The 25,404-nt window shown below is 31.2% G+C and overlaps 1 protein-coding gene across 1 annotated transcript in view; it reads right to left on the reverse strand.

The window, feature by feature from the left end:
• CDH7 (cadherin 7) overlaps nt 1-25,404 on the reverse strand; it is a 218,789-nt gene that overhangs the window by 3,408 nt on the left and 189,977 nt on the right. The window contains exons 8-11 of the mRNA XM_074274278.1: nt 20,253-20,389; nt 19,673-19,794; nt 18,502-18,619; nt 11,648-11,899 (exon numbers count right to left, since the gene is read on the reverse strand). Coding sequence (XP_074130379.1) covers nt 11,648-11,899; nt 18,502-18,619; nt 19,673-19,794; nt 20,253-20,389 — 629 coding nt within the window. The remainder of the gene's footprint in view (nt 1-11,647; nt 11,900-18,501; nt 18,620-19,672; nt 19,795-20,252; nt 20,390-25,404) is intronic.

Below are 25,404 nucleotides of genomic sequence, written 5' to 3' on the forward strand. Positions count from 1 at the left end.
TATATCCAGAAATTTAAATTCTATATCCAGAATTTTAAATTCTATATCATATGTTCCTGTTCTTCTATGCTCTACCTTATGTAAGATTTCTACTTTATTTAGGGAAAACAAAAATATATTGATAGATGTCTGGCAAAAAGAATATAAGGTAGATGACAAAAATATTATGAATAAAGGGAAAAATGAATTATTTAGACAAGACAACAAGAATTTGGAAGAAACTGTATTATCATATGATAGATGTGCAAGTGTGGTTAAAGGACATATTGACAGTGGGGAGACTTTAGTTATTAGAAGTAAAAATAGGTAAATCAAAATGAGAACTAGAAGTTGGGCATTGTAGGCAAAAGTTAAATCACTTAAATGATAAATGGTCAAAGATATATAAATTGGCAGTTTTCAGATAAATCAAAGCTCTCTATATTCATGTGAAAAATTCTCTAAATTAATATTTATTAGAGAAATTCAAGTTAAAATAGCTTTGATTAGCTAATATGACAGAAAAGGAAAATGATAAATGTTGGAGAGGATGTAGGAAAATTCTATAAAACACTGATGTATCCTTGGAGCTGTGAATTGATCCAAATAACTGGGAGGGCAATTTGGAACCATGTCCAGAGGGCTACAAATCTGTGCACATCCTTTTAATCAGAATTACCATTACTAGGTCTATACCCCAAAGGGATTTTAAAAGAAAAAAAAAACATCTATTTGTACAAAATATTTATAATATATCTTTTTGTGATCATTAGGGGATTGACTAAAAAAAATTCTGGTATATAAACACAATGAAAGACTATCATGCTTTAAAAAATGTGGGACAGGATGCTTTCAGAAAATCCTTGAAAGACTTCCCTAAACTGAAGCAGAGTGAAGTGAATAACTAGAAACACATTGTATATAGTAATAGACATATTATATGATAATCAGCTGTGAATGACTTAGGTATACTTAGAAATACAGTGATCCAGGACTTAGCAAAGGTCTCATGATGAAAAAAATGCTAAGAAGTTCCAGAGAAAACTGATGATATCTGAATGCAGATCAAAGCATATTATTTTTACTTTATTTTGTATTTATTCATTTTTTCTAAGTGTTTATTTTTACAAGTTCAATTAAGAAAATATTTTGGATGACTGCACATTTTTTTACCTTTATCAAACTGCTTGCCATTTTAGGGAAGGTAAAGAGAGGAAGGGAGAAAAGTTGGAACTCTAGGTGAAAAAATATTAATTGCTTTATACAGCATTAGAAAAAATATTCAAAAAATTCTTATCACATGAATCAAAGAGAAACAGTAGACAAGACTGGACAAATGAGTGGGAAAGGACACAAAGGGTGCTTGGAATGAGTGTGAGTGGGTGAGAAAATAAGCATAATCACCACATTTGACCATAGAAATCTAGTGTGATTTAATTTCCTGGTTCCTAATGAGTTGAATGCTTTGAAACTTTCCATTTTCTTCTATGTCAGAGGTTATGTATTAACACATAATAATCTACCATTTATATTCTTCATTGAAATGGAGATGTAGTTCTATTATACTGTAGTGTATTAAAACCCTTTAAAACTCAAATACTCACAAGCAAAAACAAAACAAAACAAAACAAAACAAAACAAAACACAAAAAAACAGGAAACTTATCAATGGGCATGTCTACCTAAAGATTCAAGAAAATTTAAGATAAAATTAATATTTTAGAAGACTTGTCTTGAATATCCCACAATTGCTCAAAAATAAGAAATATGGGAAGTCTTTTAGAAGTTAGACAATTTAACATTTCAATAGTTAAAAAAAAAATTCTAACCACTTAGAAATACATTTTAACTTTTATGTAGACCAATTGGAAATATAAAACTTCACAAGTAATTTAGTATCTCTTAGTTTCAGTTTCTTCACTGGTAACAATAAGATTAAGGGCAGCTAGATGGCACAGAGAATAGAGTGCTGGACCTAAAGTAAGGAAGACTCATTTACATGAGTGGAAATCTGGCTTCAAACAGCTGGTAATGATAATGATTTGCCTTCAGATAGCTGTGTAACCCTCAGTAAGTCACCTCATTTGTAAAATCAGCTGGATGAGGAAATGGCAAACCACCCATTATCTTTGCCAAGAAAACCCCATGAAGAATATGATACATAGGGTCATGAAGAGTTGGATACAAGTATACAACTCATCTCCTCTATTTTACAGGACAGCTATGTGACACAAATACAATTATTATTTTAAAAAACTGATCTTAAATTTCTCCCTAAAATTCCTACTGATCCTAGTTTTGCCTTCTAGCTCAGTATAGGATCTTATCTCCTCTAACATAGCTTTTAACATACTAGAACATGTGTGATTTTACCTTCCAAAATGCCTCAGATGTTCTATGTATGACATGTTTTTCAGATTTCTTGCTATTCTTTCATTCTTCTTTACATATGCCCTTATTTGTAATTGTCCTTAAAAGGCTGAAATGGACAAATTAATAGCAATATAGACCAAGATTCAGTACAATGATTCTAATGATTCAATTTCCAATGTGACGCATTTTATACATTTTATATGTGTGTGTGTGTATGTATATATATAAACTTCTGTCAAGCCACATTTTCCCCCTAAAAATTTTTTTTAAAAAATTTGATTTTTTTTGAATTTTAGTTATGTTGAATTATCAGTTTTCCCTGTCAAGTTTAAATCATTGGTTTTTAATCTATTGAAATAATTATGAACATGCCTGGTCAAACAAAAATGAACTGTTCTCATATATTTCTACCTTTCAGATATTTTCCCTTAAACAAATAAGAATGCATTGTTACAGATGTTTCTATTTAAGGAAAAGACTTAAGAATATTAGAAAAATCATGTTCTTTTTCAACAAAGATGTGTGATTTATTAACAAGTGACAGTGAATAATTTAATATTTATGATAAAACTATGACAAGTATGACATCTTAAATGAAAAATAAATTACACTGAATGTTACCAAATAATTTCAAAGCAATCTATATAAAGAATATTCAAAGTTCTAATTATTTGTCACACATAATCTTTAATGCTTATTCATCATGGTGTCTCTTACATGTCTTTGAATACACTTTGAATTTTTAATCTCAGATTCTGGAAATTAACCTTGATGATTTTATTAAATGACTACTGAATTTTGTATTTCAATAAACTGGATGGTCAGTGCCTCATGACTGATTTTTTAAAACAGGAGGTTAAAGTTAGGGAACACAACTGAGCCTGATTACATAATTTTTCAAGTTCCCTTTTGGATCTATATTGTGAGAACATTTGTTTTAATTTGTTCATTTGTTTTTTGTTTATTTTTTAATGTAAACCAAAGCAAATATTTTTGAAAAGTAAAAAATAATTAGAATGATTTCAGTAACAGGAGAGTTGTTTCAAGTAATTCTTCATCTAATGGGATAACTTTTTTCTTCCAGTAATCAGAGAAGCCAAATATATTTCAATTATTATAAATTTACCCATCATTCTAAAGCCCTGAAGAATAAATCTATCTTAAGGCAATTACCTTTTTTATTGCATTTATATGCACCATGAGTCAAAATACATACAATTTACAATATATAGGTTATAGTAAAAGCTCAACAGATAATTATATTATTGTTAATTGAAAATAATAATAATTCAATCTGGATAAATGCCAAAAATGAATAAAGTAATAAAACTTTTAGCTTTTTGAGGGGTAAATCACTTAATGTCAAAATTAAAATTCATAAATTTATTAAAAATAAATTATTTTAAGCATTGTTCTATGTACTGAGAGAGATGCACAAATAAGGCACAATCCCTTTATTCAAGGAGTTGTCATCTTTGGGAAGAAATAAGATACATGCAAATAAGTATAAAGCAAAATAAAATATGCTGATGGATTGAAAGTTACAAGTAGAGAGAAAACACTAATTGGGGTTAGAGAAGGGAATATTTGGGATTTGTCTATACAGATTATGATCAATTGCACATGAAGTAGGATGGATTATACATCATTTCTGTGACTTGATTAACAATTTTGGCAAATAGATATTTAATTTACAGTTCTAATTTGGCACAATAACACATCCCTTAGCTCCAGCCTTAAAATAGTATAAAACTTGATACATCAGAATTTTGGATGATAGTATTAGGACTTTTGTTTTTAATCTAATTTTTTTCCTAAAGCTTTACTATTAATATATAGATTTTAACTGGCATTCTCAGTCATTATGTTGATAGTTTGAAATTTTAAGTAAGTGCTCTATTAATGTTTTAAAGATGGTGTATCATGTAAATAAATGTAAATCAGGCAAGATATCTCAAGGAATGACTAAGAGTTAAACAAATGAAGGGGATTACAGTTTCATATTTACTTGCTTATTTTCAATGTATTGAATTTATTTGTAGGCAGTTAAATAGACTTATTAATTATGTTACTTAGTCTTAACTTAAATCCTCATAATATTGATAGGCAATTTAAAAATTATTCTAAAGAATCTATGGGTTAAAGATAATATAAATAATTTGTATACAGGTAAATAAGAAAATGTTATAGTTGACAAGTCTCTTAATCCAATTATGAACTCTTTCTCAGTCACACTACATGGTGAAAAATTAATCATCAGATTTGATAAGAAGAATAAAACTGAAATTACTGAATCAAAATGAATATTTGAAATATATATTCCAAATTATTATCCTTAATTATGAATCCCACCCCAAATATCTAGTATGGCCTAAGATACTAATTATTGTATGAAGATATCACGATTAACAAGACATTTAAACATTAATACTTTTTTTTCTGAAAATGAGGAAAATGTATAACTTACTAAAATTCATATTTATACTTGAATAATTTGCAAGCATAATTCAAACCTTTTCTAAATAAAGTGTTCAATGGCTTTTAACGCATTGGTTAAACATCTTAAAATGCAACCTCTTACAAGACTAAGTGAATAGCATCATCAGAGAAGATAGATAAATTTAAGATAAGCTAAATTTAAGCAAAATTTTTTGTATGATGCTAGATGTAATTGGAAAATGACTATCAGGCAAAAGTGGAATGAAAATAGGAGTCCTTTGTATACTGTAGCAATAACATTGTGCAGTGATCAACTATATGACTTCATTCTTCTCAGCAACACAATTCAAGACAATTCCAAAAGATTTATGATGGAAAATGCTCCCCATATCCACAGAAAGAACTGATGGAGTTTGAATGTAGATCAAAGCATAATATATTCAATCTTTGTTTTTATGTTTATTTTTCTTTTTGTAAATTGTAACTTTTCACAACATAACTAATATTGAAATAGATTTTTACACATGCTTTCATATATATGTGTGTGTATATATATACATATATATGTATATATATACATATATGTATGTGTGTATATATATATATATGTGTGTGTGTGTGTGTGTGTATATATATATATATATATATATATATATATATATATATGAAAAGAAAAATTGGGATTAAAATTTTTATTAAAAACCTAAATTAAAATTATCATTACATGCAATTGGGAAAATACTATTTAGAAAAAAATTAAATACCTAAAAAAAGAAAAGTAAATAATTATCAGGATTAAGTATATGCAGCCACTACATATTAAAACCAAGCACTGAAATTAAGCAAACATAGAACCAGACTCAACTGAGAGCCAGGCTTTGGAAATGTTGTATCATAATGTGTTAAACAGGTTTTTAGAAATAATGAAGCAATACTTATTTTCCCATCACTAAAATTATTAATAGTAGCAAAAATTTTATATCATTAAATACAATAAATTTATTTAAATATTATTTTATTTCATCCTTTTCCTTTTTTAATATCTTACACATGTTTTGTAATATACATACTATGGTTATATATGTACATAATTTATAAATAAATAAATGCATATTGTTAGTGCATTCTATTTATATGATGCATGATCTTAAAAAAGTTATAGAACATGTCCCTAAAGCTTCAAGCTAGCATTTCCAATAATCACTTAATTATTTTGACCTGGATATTATAGTAGTCCAAACACAATTTTGTTGTTTGACAACTCATTTTCTCAATCGAATCTTTTCTTCCTTTCCCCTTGGTATTTTGGAATTTGACAATCTCCCAATCACTCAGACTTGAACCAATGGAGTTATCTTTGATTCTTCTCTCTCTTTCATTTGTCTACATCAATCAGTACTTCCACTTCTTAAATCTGTCCCCTTTTCTGTTCTATCATTGCACAACTCTTCTTCATTATTTATTGCTTAATTATGACTCCCTGAATAATTTTGATGCTTTAGTTTTTTCTTTCCCTGAAATCTTACAAACTGTTGCCAAAATGGTACTCTGAAAGGATAGCTCATCACATTACTCATTTTTCAAAAACTGTCTATTGCTCAAACCTTTTCCAAAAATACTTATCTGCTTTTTTCTTCCTCACCTCTCACCTGATGATCTTTGCTAACTTTTAACTGCTATTATACTTCTTACTTTAATTTTACATTGTATCTCACTTATAGTTATTACTATACACATGTAATACTTTTCTAAACTTCAAAAAAACAGGGACTATATCTTATTCCTTTTTATTCCACATAAGAACAATTGAATTTCATTGTTACGACTTGAAGGATTTGTGATATTTGTCTTTATTTCCATCATGATTTCTGTGCATCTTATCAAATGGCCATCAGAATTGACAATTGCCCTCCCACCCCGCCAAATTCATCAAACTGACTAATTTCATGAAGAGGCTAAAGAAATGGGGTCTCTATTTCCTACATCTTTAGAAACTGTTCCAAGGCTTTCAAGAAGTATAGGATATTGATCTAGGCTACAACTGAGGGTAGAGATCCTGAACATAGCACTTAATAAATATTTGTTAAATATGTGAAAAAACAAGAGATCCTAATTAATTGAACTGAAATATTAATAAATATCTATGAATTTTTATTAATTTCATATGAGTCTCACTTAATGGTAGAGTGGTAGAGAAATTCAAATTAAAACAACAAAAGTTATCAAAGTAAAATGCAAACTTTCACAATACTCCTCCAATAAAACAACCCAGAGACTTTTACTTAGTGACTCTGTTCACAATTTTAATAAGGACTAAAGATGTTAGAATCTATCCAGGCAAGTTAAAACTTCCATAACTATTACACAATAAAGCAACACACATACACACACACACACACACACACATATATATATATAGATAAAACCTATTAATCCCTTCTTCCCATATGGGTTTCTAAGATGGAAAGTAGAATTACATATTTTGTAAGAACCAGTTAGTTCCTTTGAAAGAGGAAAATACTGGCCACCATTAATATAGGAATTTATTATTGAAAATTGCTATGTCAGATAGACCAAGAAACGAATTCTTTACATTCTCGAATGTAAACTTTTACAATGAGATCAAGCACCCTTGAATAAAGCCATTATTTCCTCTAAGTTAAGCTTATTATTTTATTTATGAAATAATTATGAGACATTCAGCTCAAGTAAGGAGGCATTTCACATATAAATATATAACAATTAAACATACTCATGAATAATGACAGTAATTTTTACTTTTCATCAGTTGATGGATGAAGGAATACAAGAAGAAATCATTTAAGGAAGAACATCTGACAGCTAATGGTCTAGTTAGTCACCTGAAAAGGAATGGAAGTACCATTTCATATCTCTCAGACTGGTTAAGATGGCAGGAAAAGAATAATGATGAATATTGGATACGATGTGGGAAAACTTATACATTGTTGGTGGAATTGAGAAATGATCCAACTATTCTAGAAAACAATTTGGAACTATTCCCAAAGGGCTATAAAACTGTCCATACCCTCTGACAAAGAAGTACCACTATTGTGTTTGTATCCCCAAGAAGTCATAAAGGGAAAAGGACCCACATGTGTAAAAATATTTGCAGCAGCTCTTTTTTGTGGTGGTAAAGAACTGGAAACTGAGTAGATGTCCATCAATTGAGGAATAGCTAAATAAATTGTGCATGAATATAATTGAATATTATTATTCTATAAAAATAGTAAACAAGGTGATTTTAGAAAGGCCTGGAAATATTTACATGATCAGATGCTGAGCAAACCAGGAATACACTGTACACAGTAATACAAAGAATGTTCAATGATCAACTATGAAAGACTTGGTTCTTCTCAGGGGTACAGTGATCCAAGGTACGGAATAAACTTTGGACAGAAAATGTCATCTCCATTCAGAAAACAAAAACAAAAACAAAAAAAACCTAAGGAAACTGAATGTAAATCAACACAGGCTATGGTGAATTCTTTTTTTGTTTGTTTGTTTTTTATCTCTATCATGATTTTTCCCTTGTGTTCTGATTTTTCTTTCCCAACATAATACATAAAGTGATGTGTATTGAAAATAAATAATTTTTAAAAGATAGAATCTTTTTAACCTGGCTATGGAGCAAAGACTATCCAGGCAGTAAATAATCATTTATTAAGAATTTATTATGGGTCAAATGCTGTCTTAAATGCATAAAAGAAAAAATGGAAAAGTGAGAAGCATGTGTATTAAAAAATAAAATTAAAAGAAAAAAAGGAATGGAGGTATTTGGATTCCCCTAAACAAGCAGCTGCTTCTGAACAAACATTATTTAACTTGAATTTCAGAGGCAGGATTAGTCTACTGCCACAAACTTCAATCCCCATGTTAGAAAAAAAATGCCTTATAACAACTTGGCTTATGTAAAATTATTCTTCAAATCAAGTGAAAGATAATCTTACAGAAACTTTATTTCATATATGAGCAATCTGAAACATTAAAAAAATGTTTTTAAACAAAAGGGCTAAAAATTTCTCATTCTTTGTTCTTCTCCAAGAAGTGATTATCTATGAGCCACTGAAACTATTGCTTTTAAGTATATTAAAATTTATAGTTCTGTAAAGCAGTTCGAGTGTTATGCGAAAATAACCCCATAAATCAGCAATTAGTATTAATCATGAGCAAAAGGATATGAAATTATGCATGTGTTAGTAACCTTAGATAATGTAATTTATATTTTTCACACCCTGAAATGTCAGTACCTTCAATTGATCTAAGCAAGTTAGGGAGAGAGATAGTTTTTGTTTTTGTTTTTGTTTTTTTTGTTTTTTTAGGGGAAAATGATGAATTCTGGTTTTTGGACACATTGAATTTGAGAAGCCTGCAAGATATCTAGCTTAAAGTGTCTAATAATTTGTTGGCAATGTGAGATCGAAGAACAGGAGGCAGACTAGTGCTCAACTCCTGCTTTGTTTTGTTTTTTAGTGTGTTGTAACCAGCTTTCATAGGATCACTGACAAAGAATCTAGTTTCACGGCAGCAGTATTTCTTTTTCGGCTAAAAAGTAATACTTTTTTCAAGTCCATGCCTTTATATGAACTTGAAACTAAAAGACACCATCAATTCTCTTTAGAATTATTCTTTCCCTGTGTCTGTTCCATGGTATATGGAGGTTTGTGCTTCAAGCCCTGAAACCAAGAAAAATATCCACAGCAATTTCTTACACATAGCAAGGAAATCCACATAGATTTAGGCTGCCAAGTGCTTGGCCAGAGTTGTTGTCCCATCCAAAGAGCCTAATTTCATGTGTGGGTTTCCAAATTCATTAAAAATGTAGTGAGAGTAGATCAGCTAATTATGCTTTATTTTATTATTTTTAAAATTCTGGACATAAACATATTGGAAAAGCTTTTGGGCAAACATAGGAGAATACAAAAGACTAAAATGAAGTTGTTGGGCAAATATGAAGTTCTATAATGGTTGTTTCGAAAGAATTCAAGTGAGATGCATAGAAAGACATTGGTTCATTGTGAAAGTCTTGGAAATGAGAATTACTAAGACTTCTAGTGAGTTACCTTTGATAAGATGAATTGTATACGATTGAATTTATATGTTTGACACCATCAGGTCCTAATTAAGCCACATTATCTTGAAATATTTAGAAACTAAAATTGGATGAAGTATACTAGATTTTATAACTGGAGGTTTCTTTATAATTTGAAACATATTTAAATAAATATGAAAGCACTTTTTAAAAAAGCACTATAAATATGTATAAAATAATTTCATCATTTAAAGTTTCTTGTCAACTTGTTTTTGGTCAACACAGAAGGGATTTTTTTAAAATAATGTATTTGGTTTGCTTAGTATGAAGACTAAAATCCTACAAATATTGGATTGAATTAAGATAAGATTAGAAGTTGAAATCTGAGTAGAGTAACCTGCTTCTGCCACAAATTTGCTTTGTGAATATGGTTAAGCTTTATAATCTTTAAATCACAAGCTGACCCAGTCCATGGAAAATACTATAAAATCTTTGTTATTTACAAAATGTGGATTGTGTTGTGGTAAGATAATATTTAATTAATTTATGTGTTTTTGTTGTTGCTGTTTTTTTACCAAGGACTTCTGAAAAATTTTAATTCAAAGATAGGTAAATGGATTCAACTTTTAATCATTTTTTTTTCTTAATTCAGAAAACCAATGTTTTAGGTTTTCACAGCTTTTTTTTTTTTTAATCTGATCAAATGATACTGTTCTACCCTTACTCAGAATGATCACAATTTAATTTCAGTTCAAACAAAACTTTAATTTTTAAATGTCTATATTTACTTGAGAACATCTGAAGCCTTATATCACATTGTGGAAATTTAGGAAATTATTTTTCCTTTTATGTTTATTTTAATAGAGCTATAGGATACTACTTAAGTTTTGCATTTTTGTTGGCTTCACTGTGCTTTCAGGTTTTTTTTTTTTTAATCAGCAATTGAGAAATAAAGCATCATAATTATGCTTACATGAAAGAAAGTAAATGTATGTTCAATCAATCAATCTCTCTCTCTCTTAATCAAGGGGCATTCTTTACATATAAGAATGGGTTAACCCATAGTTAAAAGGAAAATCTGTTGGGATATTCCATTCCCAAACCATGATGATTAACTGACTTGTTATATTGTAAAATTGACTTAAATAGCTACTACTGTATTGAGTGAACTTCTGGATCAAGTTCACAATTTGCTAAATATATCTTCTGCTTTGTTAATTCCACTTATGTTATTAATTTAGTGTTAAAATAAATAGATAGATAATGTTACAACAAAAGAATATCATTTAAAAGAAACTGCAGCTCTTCTCATTAATTCACAGCAGTTCCAATTGCTAGCATTTGAATAAACTACTTATGAGAGAATATTTGTAAGGAACTTTTAAAGGAAAAATGAAATGGTATGTTCTCAGTGGGCAGATAAGCAAAATACAGTAATCTGAAAATAAACAGCTGTAAGAAGTTAAAAAAACACCCTTTTACAAAGCCATTTTAAAATGTGAACAATTTATCTTCAACTATTTTATAAGATGAAATTGATATAATTCCTCATGAGCTTTACTTTAAATGTGCCACTGGAGGCTGCTCAACTTTGATATAATTTATCTAAATTTGATGTGAACAGACAATTAACTTTGTGTTTCTTACTGATATAAAACACCATTTAGCATAATATTTATGTTAATACCTTAAGTAAAACTAAAAGTAAGTAGTATGGAACACAGCCAAGTACCAATATTTGTAACCACATTCCTGCTTTGTCTATTGGGCTAGAACAGGGAAAATGGGTGATGCTTCTGATACCTACCTAATAATGTCAGAACACAGGCAAGGATTGCTATAAGTGCTCCTGTGCTTAGTCCTGCTGGTAAAATGTAAGCCTCTGCATTACATGTTTGAGCTATGCCATCTGCATCACAGTCACATACTCGGATGGTAAGAGTGTTGGTACTGCTAAGGGAAGGAGAACCACTGTCCACGATGAAAATTGGCAAATAGTAAACAGACTGTTCTTGTCTCCGGAATCCATTCCTTCTGGTGAGTATTGAGGCAGTATTATCTAGGATTAAGAAAGAGACAGGTATAAGGCATGATCTTTGGTGAAATAATTTACTAACTATAATTGGCCTTTCCATTGAGATCCTTGAATAACTGTGTATTTTTGTATTATGATTCTTAAATGCATTACTTTCTATGGAGATAATGTCTCTTAATTTTTTTTCAGATTTCAATACCCCTAATTTTTTTTTAAGCTTGAGAATGTGGTTCCATTTATCAGTTTTACTTTAATATGCTGATTGCTGCAGAAGAAATCTAAACTATTTTGTTCACTCATCCATGACTGAAAAATTATTAGGTAGTATTCTAAATGAGAAAAAAAAAAACTATTTATATCATTTCTTATATTAGATGGCATTTAATCTTATCATATTTGTTTAGTTATGCGAAAGAACCTTAGCAAATGAATATAACATTTTCTATTGCATAGATCTAATCACAATCACTCTTCTGCTCAAAAATCTCCAGCAGCTTCCCATTGTCTAACAAAAATATCATAAACTACTTAACTTGATTAATTGTAGGTCCTTTCCAGTTTGTTTGCTACTTACCTTCCTATCACAAGTAAATAATATTCCTCTTCATATAGATACGGCTCTAGTTAGAATGGATTTCTTGTTTTCCCTACTCTAATGCCTAAATACCTAGATATATTCCTCTTATCCCAAAGGCATTCATCTTATTCTAGTTTTAGCTTGCTGGAATTCTTCTCTTCCTTCAGAATCCATATTAAATGGTACTATCTTCATAATTATTTTCCTGATATCAATACTCCCTGAACTTTAAGAAGTGATCTCTATTTCCTAAAATTATTTCAAGCCAAAAATTTTATATTTTCTACATAATCATATTTGAACTAATAATATGTTTACTTTCTTTTATGACTTCCTTCAGGAAGATTCTAAGGAAGATTGCTGAAACCTGGGAAGGTAGGGTAGACACAGTGAAACCTAAAGAAGGTGGGATTTGAACTGTTACTGGAAGGAAATTAGGGAAACTAAGTGGTAGAGGTGTTGAGGGACAGTAGTCCAGGCTTGGGATACAATGAGTACAAAGGCCTGAAGAAGGAAAGGAATGTCATGTGTAAGAAACAGCCAAATATTTGAGGTATTGTAGCTGATATTAGAGGATGTGGAGAGAAATAACATTTAGAAATCCTAGAAAGGAAGGAAGATACAACTCTTTGAAGACCTTTAATTGTCAAAGAGAAAACTTTATTTTTGAAATAATAGAGAGCCACTGATGTTTAGGAACGAGGAGAGATGTGCCCAGTCGTGCTTTTAGAAATATAACTTTTTTAGCACTTGAGTGGAGTAAGGATTGTAATGGACCAAATAGGAATCTATCACAATAGTCCAAGTAGAAGTTGATGAGGACCTGATGTAAGGTGCTGATAGTTTGAGTGAAAAAAAATTGAAATATATGAGATATTGTGAAGTTAGAATGGCAATATTTTGTAGCAGATTGTATTTGGGGAGTATGGGTAAAGAGTCAAAGATAACACAATAGATGTGAACTTAGCTGATTAGGAGAATGGCAATAATATAGAAGTTGATTGCCTTTGAAAATAATGGGGAAATTTAGTATTCCACGAGTAGGGAATGGCTGAACAAAATATGGCATATGACAGAATATTATTGTTTTGTAAGAAATGACAAAATGGTCAGTTTCAGAGAAAACCAGAAAACTCTATGAACAAATGAAGATTGAAATGAGCAGAATTATGCCAATTTCTACAATGATTAAAAAAAAAAAAAACTTTGAAAGAGTAGAGCTCTGATCAATGCAGTGATAAATCATGAGTCTAGAGGACGAAGATATCACTTTCTTGCTAGAGAAGTAATGGATATAAAACTCAGAATGAGATGTATGTTTGCCAGTGCAGATTTTTTTTTTTGCCAGTCTATGCATATTTATTGTGAGTGTTTTCTTTTTCTTTCTTTTTTGATACTGTTCCACTGATGGGAAGAAGGATAGTAAAATAATAAATGTTTGAAAAAAGATCAACCATTGTTTTCTTTAAATTATAGAAGTTCAAAAGAATGGAAGTGTTTTTTGAGGGAAAAGGGAAAATAATATGTTTTGGAACTTTGCATTTGAGATCTTTATAAGCCATCTAACTTAAAATAATATTCAAAACATATTTTGATAATGGGACAGTAGAGATTAGTAGAGACACTAGGTCTGAATTTATAGATGAGGAATCATTGTCATCATAGACATGATCACCGAACTCATCACAACTGAACAGATCACCAAGTGAGATAGGATAGAGCAAAAAAAAAGAGTGCAGGACAGAGATCTCTGGAACCTCAGAAGTGAAAGGATCAAGAAAGAAGACTGGAAAATGAGCATCCAGACAGGTAGAAAGAGAACCAGGAGAGTTCGGTGTCATGAAAGCCCAGAGAAGGGTGTGGGGTGTGTCTAGGAGGAGAGTTTGAATACAAATGCCAAGTGCTAAGAAGTATAAGAAGGATGAAGCTTGAGAAATGACCATTAGGTCATTAAAAAATCATTGGTAATTTAACAATGCACAATTGCAGTTAAATGACAAAGCTGAAAGTCAGATTGCAGAACATTTAGAAAGGAGGAACAGAAGTACAGATGGTTTCTCAAAGAGTTAAAATAAAGAAGAGGAGAAATAAGATGACAGAGGTTTTTTTTTTTTTTTTTTTTTTTTTAAATAAAGAATAGAAGAGATATTGACATTTAGGTGATAAAAGAAAAGCCAAAAGAGGGAGAGAATGACAACAAGAGAATAAGAGTGATCATTGGGTTAATCTGCTGGAGAAAATACAGGGCAGTGAGATCAAAGATGCCTCTATTGGGGTTTAGCTTTGACAAGAGGGCTTCTATTTATCTGAGACCAGAGTAATGCTTAAGATAGTAGGAAAAATGTCGAAATAATATGAGATGAGACTGAGGGGATAAGTAGAAGGTTAGCAGATTGCTTAATTTTTTTTTTTTTTTTTTTTTTTTAAATTATGAAGCCAGGGAAGGCTTCACCAAGGGATAGTTAAATCACACAGTAGATAGTTCCTGGATTTAAGAAGACTCATTTTCCTAATTTCAAATCAAAGATAAAAAATTTACTAGCAGTGTGACCTTAGACAAGTCACTTAACCCTATTTGTCTCAATTTCCCCATCTGTCAAATGAATTGGAGATGGCAATGGCAAATCATTCTAGCATCTTTGCCAAGAAAACTCAAATGAGGTTATAAAGAATAAGAAATGGCTGAAAAATAACTGAACAAAAACAAGGATGATCTCAGCTGTTTTAGAGATTTGAGATATGAACTTTGGAACAGCTATTGGGATAGAAAATTGATTTGGGAATGACAGAATGATTGCCGTGCAGCAAGGAAGGCTCTATTGAGTTTGTCATTCAGTCATTTCAGTTGTGTCCAACTCTTGATGCACTATTCTGGGATTTTCTTGGCAAAGATAATGGAATGATTTGCTATTTCTTTCTTCAGTTCATTTTACAGGTGAGGAAACTGAGGCAAAAAAGCCTGACTGACTTGCCTAAGGCCATATAGCTAGAAAGTTTTTGAGCCAGATTTGGTCAAGAATATGTTTTGCCACCTTTCTGCTCTCCAACTGAGTTTAGGTTACATAAATTTGTCCTGAATCCAGTAAGCACTATGCAGTGATTTCCTCTGGCTCAGTTAATCAGAGCATGAAAGGAACAAAAGAAGCAGATGATAAGATTTGACAAAGCATTATTGATGATTGGATAGGGATTCAAGTATACATGATAATGTTTGCCAAATGTTTAAGAAAAGGACTGAAGAAAAGACCAGAGGGCAGGGATGTAATGTTAGAAATAAGAGAAAAAAATAAGCCACCTATTTTTCATTTCATTTTTGCCTAGTCGCACATATAATTGAGTTGGTTATTTTTTTAGGAAACCCCAAGAAGTACTGCTCACCCCAGGCTGGATTTGGCTAGCATAACTTTATTGATGACTCTTGAAAATATCTATTGAATATAAAATAGGTTCACAGATTTAGAACCTGAAAGAAATTTACAGATGTTCTTGTTCAATCCAGTCAATTTACATGTGAAACATTAAGGCTCAGAGAATTTAATTAATTGCCCAGCAGGCAGGAAGGGGAAAAAGAAAAAAAAAAAAAAAGAAAAAACAAACAAACAAACAAACAAAACATTTCTTAAACACCTAATAATAGCCTGGTATTGTAGTTGGGGCTTTATAATTTGGTCCTTCCAACAACCCTGAAAGGTCACTGCTACTATTATTCTCATTTAAGAACTGAAACAATTGAGGCAAAGAGAATTTAAAACACCTGCATAAGGTCACCCAGCTAGTAAGTGTCTGATGCTACATTTGAATTCAGTTCTTACTTAAGAACTTTTGACTCTTAGCCAGGATTTTATTACAGTATGAAATAGACTTAGTTCACATTAATATCCCAGACTTCTACTACTAAAATGGGTCTGTGGATTCTCCTCAATTCTCTCAATGTTTTAATTTAATGCTTTTTATAATTTGCCACCATTAGCTAACGCCAGTCCTAAGTCCAAATTCTCAACTTTTTCCTTCAGGCAAGAGATTCTCTCATACCAAACTCTTTGTGATAAAGCAATAATTATAATTTTAATATGTGAATGTTGGTCATCTATAATGTGATGGAATTCTCAGGATTGGCTATGAAATTATGATGAATCCTTTTATTTCAATTTAAAAATGCACAGGTGGGAATGAGCATGAACACAGTCGGTTTTACTGACTACATTTTAAAGTGTACTGGCTTATTTTACAAGCAATATTTTTTTTTCTCCCCAATCTATACTGTTAGCAATTTAGTGCCAATAATGCCATAATGAAAGAGCAAGCTGGATTTCATTCTGTTTCAAATATCATCAACAAAATGATAACCTTACTTGTGATTGCAGAACATTTATTACCTGTGATTATATGAGACAGGAAGAACATAGCTTGATTTTTACATTCCATCTGCCTGGCTATCTCTATTTCTTTCTCTCTTTGTATATGTGCATATGTCTATGTGTATACAAATACACATACATGCAATATTCTAAGGAAGTTATAGAAAGAATGAATATGGAATTTTTAAAGGATATCATTTACATTTAAAAATGACTATATTAATTTTAACAATTGTTCATGTGCATTAATGTTTCTATAAATCACAAATATATGAATAACTCAAAATTAGGTGTTTTGACTCCAGATCTGTGGTCTTTATAATGAACCATATGAATTCTTCATCTAATCATGCCTATTATTTCCTAGAGAAAAGAAGTCAAAAGTACCTAAGGGCTCAAAAATTTGTATTAGTAGAGAAAAATGAATCTATTTCAACTTAATTCTATTTGTTTAGTGTTAGGTTCTTACAAAGAGCAAGTTATAAAATTAATTATGACCCACAGGGTGGCATAAAGTTTTTATTACCAGTTTAGAAAGATCATTTTCAGAGGAAGTAGTGTCAAACACTCAATATACCTAAGCAGGTATGTCTGCCATGGATTCATGACTGCTTACTAAGTTACTCTTGGATAGAAGACAGAGCTATGTCTGGCCTAGTGATATCAAAGCAATGTGCCAATGGCTTTCCTTTCTCACAGGTACAAAAGTATTTAGATATCAGCTACACAGGTAATTTCTTACTGCCAGTATCATGCCAGGGAATAAGAGAAAGGTCTAAGAGAATATCATCTTCCTTTCTTTTCTGAAAAAAAGGGCAAAATAATGCCTAAATAAAAGATAAAACTACATGGAAAATATAGACTGACTATGATAGCATACTTGGGTAAAGGTAGAAATCAGAGGCACTTTGTGCAAGGTCACTTTCCGGTGAGAACTTATCAAAATATGTTTCTATGTTGTTGTTGTTTTTTCCACCTTCTTCTACACAAAAAATGATTCACATATGAAATCTAAACTAAAGCCATATTGAAGATCTAGAATCTAATGCTGAGTGAGATCATTCATTACAGTTCAAATTATCTCTTATATTAGCTGCAGATCCTTTACTTCTGCCAAGAAATAAATACACTGGATATGAATCAATCCATATTGAGAACACGGCCTAGTGGAAAATCTGAGACAGCTTATTAAAAGCATGTGGACATGTTTCCTCTAAAACCTCTTTTAAATAAATGATGTAATGATTTAAAATGAACACAATAATTTCTGTTTAAGTTTAAAATTTGTAGTTTGGGTTTTTTTAAAAATTAAAAATTTGAAAAAGAACAAAGCATAAAGACTTAGGAAGGCAGTCATCTGGAACCCAATTTTAAAACTAATTTGGATAAAGAGCTTGATGTACAAAAAGTGAAGGAAGTCACTTGAAGGGGAAAAAAAGAAAGCACAGAATGATTTGACCTCCCACTCTTTTGCTTCAAGCCTAAAATCATTTAAACAACTGCTTCTTCTTCATGACAGCTAATCCATAGATAAAAATTACTTAAGGGACTCATTGCCCTTTAATTAATGTCCTTGTGGCAAAAAAATAATAATAATCCATGTATCTCATAATCAGCATTACTGAACTAAACAAGGGACTTTCAGTATTATTCATCTGCTGAGTTCAGTTGTAACTGTCACTCAGTCTTACCTTTGTTGTCCTTTAAAGAAAAATTGTGATTATTTGCTGCATCAGCTGTTAAGCTGAAGTAAAACTGGTGACCACTGGATGGCTCATCTTTATCAACTGCACTGATTTTCTGGATAATCTAGAAAGAAATATTGGGAAGCATGAAAGAATAATAAGTGTACTTGTATATTTGGACACACACATATGTATAATTGGACAATATACAAATGAGTAACAAACATGTATGTGTCTTATGGAAAGAAGAATTTATAATGATATTTAGTAGTTCTAAAATGATATGACTCAGCATGATAGTGTTTCCTATTTTTTTTCTTAATGTGCTGTCAAATTCCTCCTCATCTCTCTAAACAACCTCATTTTATATTCCCTGCTCCCAGCTACATATTGCTGTCTCTTGTTCCACTTTTTGTGGGAAGATTTCATTAAAAGCATCACAATCCCTCCTTTGCTGAGTTCTAGATAAGTATAGAAAGAAACAAACTTGGGGATTGCAGAAGAAGAAATGGAAAGTTGGGTAATGGGGTTTTGACATTTGACTACTAGGTTTTTTGTTGCAAATACAAATCTTCACAGTGCAATGATTCCACAAAGCAAGAAATAGTGTTATAAGCAAAAAGAAAAAAAAAAAGAAAAGAAAAAAACAGAGAATCACTAAATTTCAAGCTATCAGTGGCTAAAATTTTAATGAGTGAGTTGTGAGGATAAAGGAGACCACATATTAAAATGATCTAAACAACAATCATTTGTCCATGAATTTATTTTTTAAGCATCAGAGACAAATAATGCTATTAAAACTTTATTATATGGACCACAGACATCTAGCACAATACACATGTGCAAACCAAGCTGAGATCAATTGTTTTTGACACTTGTATTTAAAGGAAAATATATATTAACATCTGCTGAGAACAGCAGGGGATAGAACCTTTTTTTAATGAAATCTGAGACATTTAACTATTTACCAAATAATTTTAAATTTTAAATATTATCTAAAATAGACCAGGATTTGAAGGGAACTTTCATATGAGTTTATGTTCCACTTAAAGTTGTTAGTTAGACTGATGAGATAAGATGTTATAGTTTATTTTTAAAGTGTCAAGAATTTCAAAGGAATAGCAAAATAGCTAAGAGAAATGAATCCATTTAAGGATATGTTTATAATAATTCCTACCTGGCCAGGTTGGGCATTTTCACAGACAGTGGTCTCATAATCCATGGCAAATTCAGGGGCATTGTCATTGATGTCCAAAATAGTTATGGCCACATAGCCTCTTCCTACTTGAGATGGATTCTCTAGATCAAAGAGAATATTTTTTTCTGTAAAACACTCATTGTTAAATATATGTTTCTACTAACATTTGCTTAAAAAAACATATATTTGAAAAGCAGTAATATTATAAATAATAACTTCCATCTCATGTCCATAATATAATAGACATAGGAAGAAGAGATAGACATATTTTAACAGATGTAAATATCTTTGTACAAATATAAAATGTTTTCAATTGCTGCCTAGGAGGTGTAAAATGAAAATAACTCCATATCTTATAAATATATAGCCATATTTTATAATTATTTTCTTAAATTTCATATATAACCAAATAATAAAGAATTATTAAAGAATGTTGAGACTTTTCAAGTTTTAATAAAAGTAATAAATTATCATAATATTAAATTATTAATCTAACAAGATATATATCTACTCATATATATATATCCTTAAGCTTCCAAAATTTTAGTTTTTTACTTACGACTTTCCATTGCCAGGACTGTGATGTTATGAACAGCATTTGTCTCCCGGTCCAAAGACTTGGCAGTTGTAATAACTCCACTGTTGGCATCGATATTGAAATATCTCTCCAAATCAGTGTTTCTATCTATTGAGTACCTAAGTTGAAAGGTTAAAGAAAAGTTCAAGATTTATGTTTAATTATAGTTTGCTAAAAAGATGTTTCATTGATTGCACAAGGAATAAAAGTTAAAATAAAGATCTGGATGCTGCTTTTGCAAGGTCCATTTCCAAGGCCCTAATATACTAGTCAGAGAAGCATTATGACTCGGTGACTAGAGGGCTGGCTTTGGAGTAAGAATTTGTTTCAAGTCTTGCTCCTGAAAAATTATGACTTTGGAGCCACAGGCAAGACATTTATGTTGTGTTCTGCTGCAACTCTATATAGCCAAATTTCTGTTTTCTATTGATGATGACAAGTTATATATCAGGTAGTTTCTTATAAAAAAGTTTTGGTCATCTTTACCTGGTTTTATAAGATCTGATAACCATGATGAAATTTTTGGATTCTTTTAACTATTAGACCCTGGTTGTTATTGTTAGTTGTTATAGTTGCTGTTGTTTTTGTTGGTGCTGCCAATGTTATTGCTGCTGTGTTGTTCTTCGATTTTGCTTCCCTTCTTTTCTTCTTCTTCCCTTCTTTTTCTTCTTCTTCCTCTTCTTTTCTTGTTTCCTTGTGTTTCCTTCTTCTCTTCTTCTTCCCTTCTTCTCTTCCTCCTCTTCCTTCTTCTCTTTTCTTTTATTTTTGATCTCTTACTAACCCTTCATTTTACTTGCCTTAGTCTGCTTTTATTGAATCCTTATTCCACAGCTTATTTTTTTTTTTTTTGGACCATCATGTTGTTCCACTGTTTCTGAAATCATCTCCTGCTTTTTAGTAGCATGGAGAAGTAGAAAGGGTTTTGAATTTGAATTTAAAAGATCCGTTTTCTTGTTCTAGCTCTTCAACTTAATAGGAGAGCACATTACTTAGCACCTGTAAATTTGCTTCCTTGTCTATGAAATAGAAATAATACTAACAACAGAGAGAATAGTCCAAAAAGATAGGACAGTTTCAAAGAAACCTGAGATTTTATGAACTGATGCAGAAGGAATAGAGCAAAAGGGTAATAATTTATTATGTAACAAATATCATTTGAAAAAAATTCTGAAATGCTCAATTAATCAAGGTAATGATTAGTCATGATTCTAGTCGATTTGTTTTTTAAACAGGCTACTTATCTCCTCACAAAGAGGTGGAGAATTCAGAGTAAAGAGTGAGACATATATTTTTTAGACATAGGCATATACATTGCTATGATTGTGACCAAGGACAATGTTCTTATATGAACATGGAAGTTGTTTTCCTTGACTATGCATGTTTGCCATGAGGGTTTTGTTTTCTTCCCTCCTACCATTTAGTGGGGTGGAGTAAATGACAGGCAGAGAAAACAAGTTTTTGATAATTTTAAAAAAATTAAATCATTAAAGGATATATAATACATGTAATTAAACTATTTACTTCATATACACTAAATTTTAAAAATACTTATAAATTATGAAATTAAAAAGGAAAAATTGTGCAAGAAAATAAGAAAGTGAAACAGACTTTTTAAAGAATCACTATTTAGGTAATAATCATGTATGATTCAAGAACTTCTTTACTTTATGTAAAGTCTCAAATGGTTAGATTTTTATAGTGTATGCACAATGAGTAAGTTACAAATGTGATAGGCCAATAGTAATGTTAGAATAAAAGTGAAAAAATAAAAGCATTCTTTTTTCTAGCATAAAACCTCTTTATTTTTTCTGGAAATACAAATGTTTCAGGATTCTCTCATCTCACATTGGCAGTGAAATAATTCTGAGTTGTCAACTATGCTAGTAGAGTTCAAAATCTGGCATGTTTTACCAAACCAAGGGCATGGACTAGAGAAGTTTGACATAATTGTATCTGTATCCAATGAGTAACTTTGATAAATTCAAAGATGTCCATTACCAGAAGGCTATTAATTATTTTGGCTACAAATATCAAAGAAGACCATCTACAAGTTGTAGAATATTTGCCATCTCCATGGATTGAACACTGCATGGATGATATAAACCTATTACACTCTTTCCTCCACTCTCAAATCCAGTCGAAATGGCCTTTGCTCTCTCTGTTCCTTATTCCATTTCCCATATATATGCTCTTGAATTCATCATTCCCCATTCTTGAAATTGCTTTCACCACTACTACCTCATATAATCTCATTCTTTTTCAACATGCTACCCAAGAATTATCTTCTATATGAATCCTTTTTTAAAAATTCTCCCAATTAGTAACATTATTCCTCTATACTAACCTTGAATTTGTTGTATACATACCTACATTATCTCTCTATTATGAAAGAACCTAAGGTCTTTGAGAAACTCATAAGTTTTAAATGGAAAATTATCTTCATATTCCAAAGTCTTATCTCCAAACACCTCCAGGACATTTCCACCTATCTATTTCATTAAAATTTCTGATGCAACCTCTGTAAACCATATTTAACACTTTACAAAACTGCCATTTCATCTCACATCACTTTTTCCATTAGTTACTCAATCATGATACATTTATTAAGTACCCATTATGTGGAAGGCAATATGCTAAGTGCTTGGCATATTAAGAGGTCAAAGAGAGTCAATAAAAGACTATTTAATACAGACTAAGGGATGTTAGGTTTGAAGGGCTTAAATGCCAAAAAAGGAATTTTGTATCTGATCCTGAAAACAACAGAGATTAACTTGAGCTTGTAGAGTTGGGGAGTATAGCTAGACCTCTAATTTAGGAAAATCATTTCAGGGTCAGAATGGATAATGAATCAGTGTGAGGATAGACAACAGAGGCAGGCTGACTTAGTAGCAATATAATACAATAATCCAGGTATTAAGTGATTAGCACTGCACCAGAATGGTGTTGAAAATCATCTGATTAGAAATTGCAATTCTATACATGGAAGCTAAAATAGTGTAATGGGAGAAAAGGGTCTAAATCAAGTCTGTGTAATACCTATACTTAGATGGAATGATCTAGATATATCAAGCAAGGTACCTGAGAAAGAGTGATCTGATAAGTAGGAGAAGATTCTGAAGAAAGGGGTTTCCCTAAAACCTAAAGACAAAAGAGTATCACAGAGAAGAGGATAATCTTTCATTAAAGTGTACAGAGAGGTAAAGAATGAGAACTGAGACAATTAAAACATTACTGGTAAATTTGATGAGTATTTCAGTAGAATGAGGTCAGAATTTGGACTTCAAGGGGCTAAGAAGAGAGTGAGAATAAGAAAGTGGTGATACCTATTATAGAAAGCATTATCAATGACTTTAGCCACAAAGGGCAGAAGAGATAAAGGACAACAGTTAGCAAGGACATCAGGATAAAGTATGGATATTTCTAAGGATGAGAGACATGGGCATGGTTAACAGGCAGTAGAGAAGGAGCCAGTATAGAGGGAAATATTTAGGGTCAGCAATATCACCATGCACTCAATATTCCAGATTTGAAACATCAATCTTATTTCTAATATTGAAACATTAAGTAAACTATATCATTTCCGAATTCACAGTCAGTTCATTTTTTGTCCTCTCCTTTCCATTGCCACTGATAATTCCTAATACAGGACTTCACTATCATGAATATTTATATCCAAGGTATCTTGCTTCATCCCATTTTTGCTTCATTCTAAACTATCAATTCTCATACCTTAATCAAGTAATTAATCAGTAAATAAATATTAACTATCTAGTGTGTGCAAGGCACTCTGCTAGATGCTAAGAATACACATATGACAGTGCCTTGATTAGAAAACAAACTTTTTCACTATGCATACGCTAATGAACAATTCTTTCCATTCCTTAAACAGGAATTTAGGAGCTATTAAGGGACAAGTCAATTCTCCTAGAGCCTCCACAGCTGTGGATCATAACATCTGAAGGAATTGGAAGTCAGTCTTTGTTGACATAGATATTAAAGAGTAGGAATGAGATAAATTGGAGGCAGAGGGAAGAGGAGAGAGGTCAGACAATGCAACAATCTCTTAGTCAGAGAGGTCACAGAACAGCAAATGCTTCTTAGTCTCCTTATATCATCATCTCACACACTCACATGAGGAGATTCATTCGTCAGGTATGGGTTGGATCTCCAGCAGCCACTGTCAGGTGACTCTCAGTAGCACAACAAGGATCTCCTTAGAGGACATGTTATTCTCACAGTCATGCAGGAAGAGTGTGATAAAAAAACAAAACAAAACAAACAAAAAAAAAAAAACCACCTAAATTTGAAGTAAGGATACCTTATTTGGAATCCTAGTTTTCTCTGTGACTTTATATATAAACTATAACTTCCCTAAACTTCAGTTATACAATCAGGATATTAACCTGGATTTAATTATATTCAACAAATACTTGTCAGATATCTACTATGTAATCACAATACTAATAATGTTATCACAATAAAAAAAAATTTTAATCAACTGAATGCACAGTGCAAATGAAGGTGAATTTTTAAAAATTCAGAAGAGCTAAAATACAAAGGTTAGTAAAATTATTCCAGCAAACAGAGCCAAACGCTAACAGAATTGGGCAAAAAGCCCAAAGCCCTTGACACCAAGTTTGTCACTCCACTGAAGGCACCCACTAACATTTTTCTTTCTAGAATCCTGAACTTTGTGCCTCCAACTTTATTACACATCCAAATTATATGTGGCATATGGTAGGTGTGTGTTAGGCTACATAAAAAGTTAGTAAACCCAATCCCCTGGTAAAATGATTCAACCCTAAACAACTGATTTTTCAATCCTTGTCACACTGTTTTTTACAAGTCTGATTGGGCTTAATGTCAAGAAGTTCACTCTGCAAATGCCTTCAGGTCCTGGAAAATAATACTACTTTGTTTTTCTTGAAACATATGGTGTTCACCTAAAGGCATTTCTAAAAATGTCAGGAAACAGTATCTAAAGTTTTAAAGCTCTTTTTTTTCCAGCTAATAAATTAATTTGGAATTGAACCTAACAGTACCTTAGAGAGTAATGCTAAAACTACCCATATGTTGACATTCTCAGAACAGCATTTTATTCTCTGATTGTTGAAAGTGTAGTTCAAATGAATTC

The sequence above is a fragment of the Sminthopsis crassicaudata genome, chromosome 1, assembly GCF_048593235.1.
Source record: "Sminthopsis crassicaudata isolate SCR6 chromosome 1, ASM4859323v1, whole genome shotgun sequence".
Lineage (NCBI taxonomy): Eukaryota > Metazoa > Chordata > Mammalia > Dasyuromorphia > Dasyuridae > Sminthopsis > Sminthopsis crassicaudata.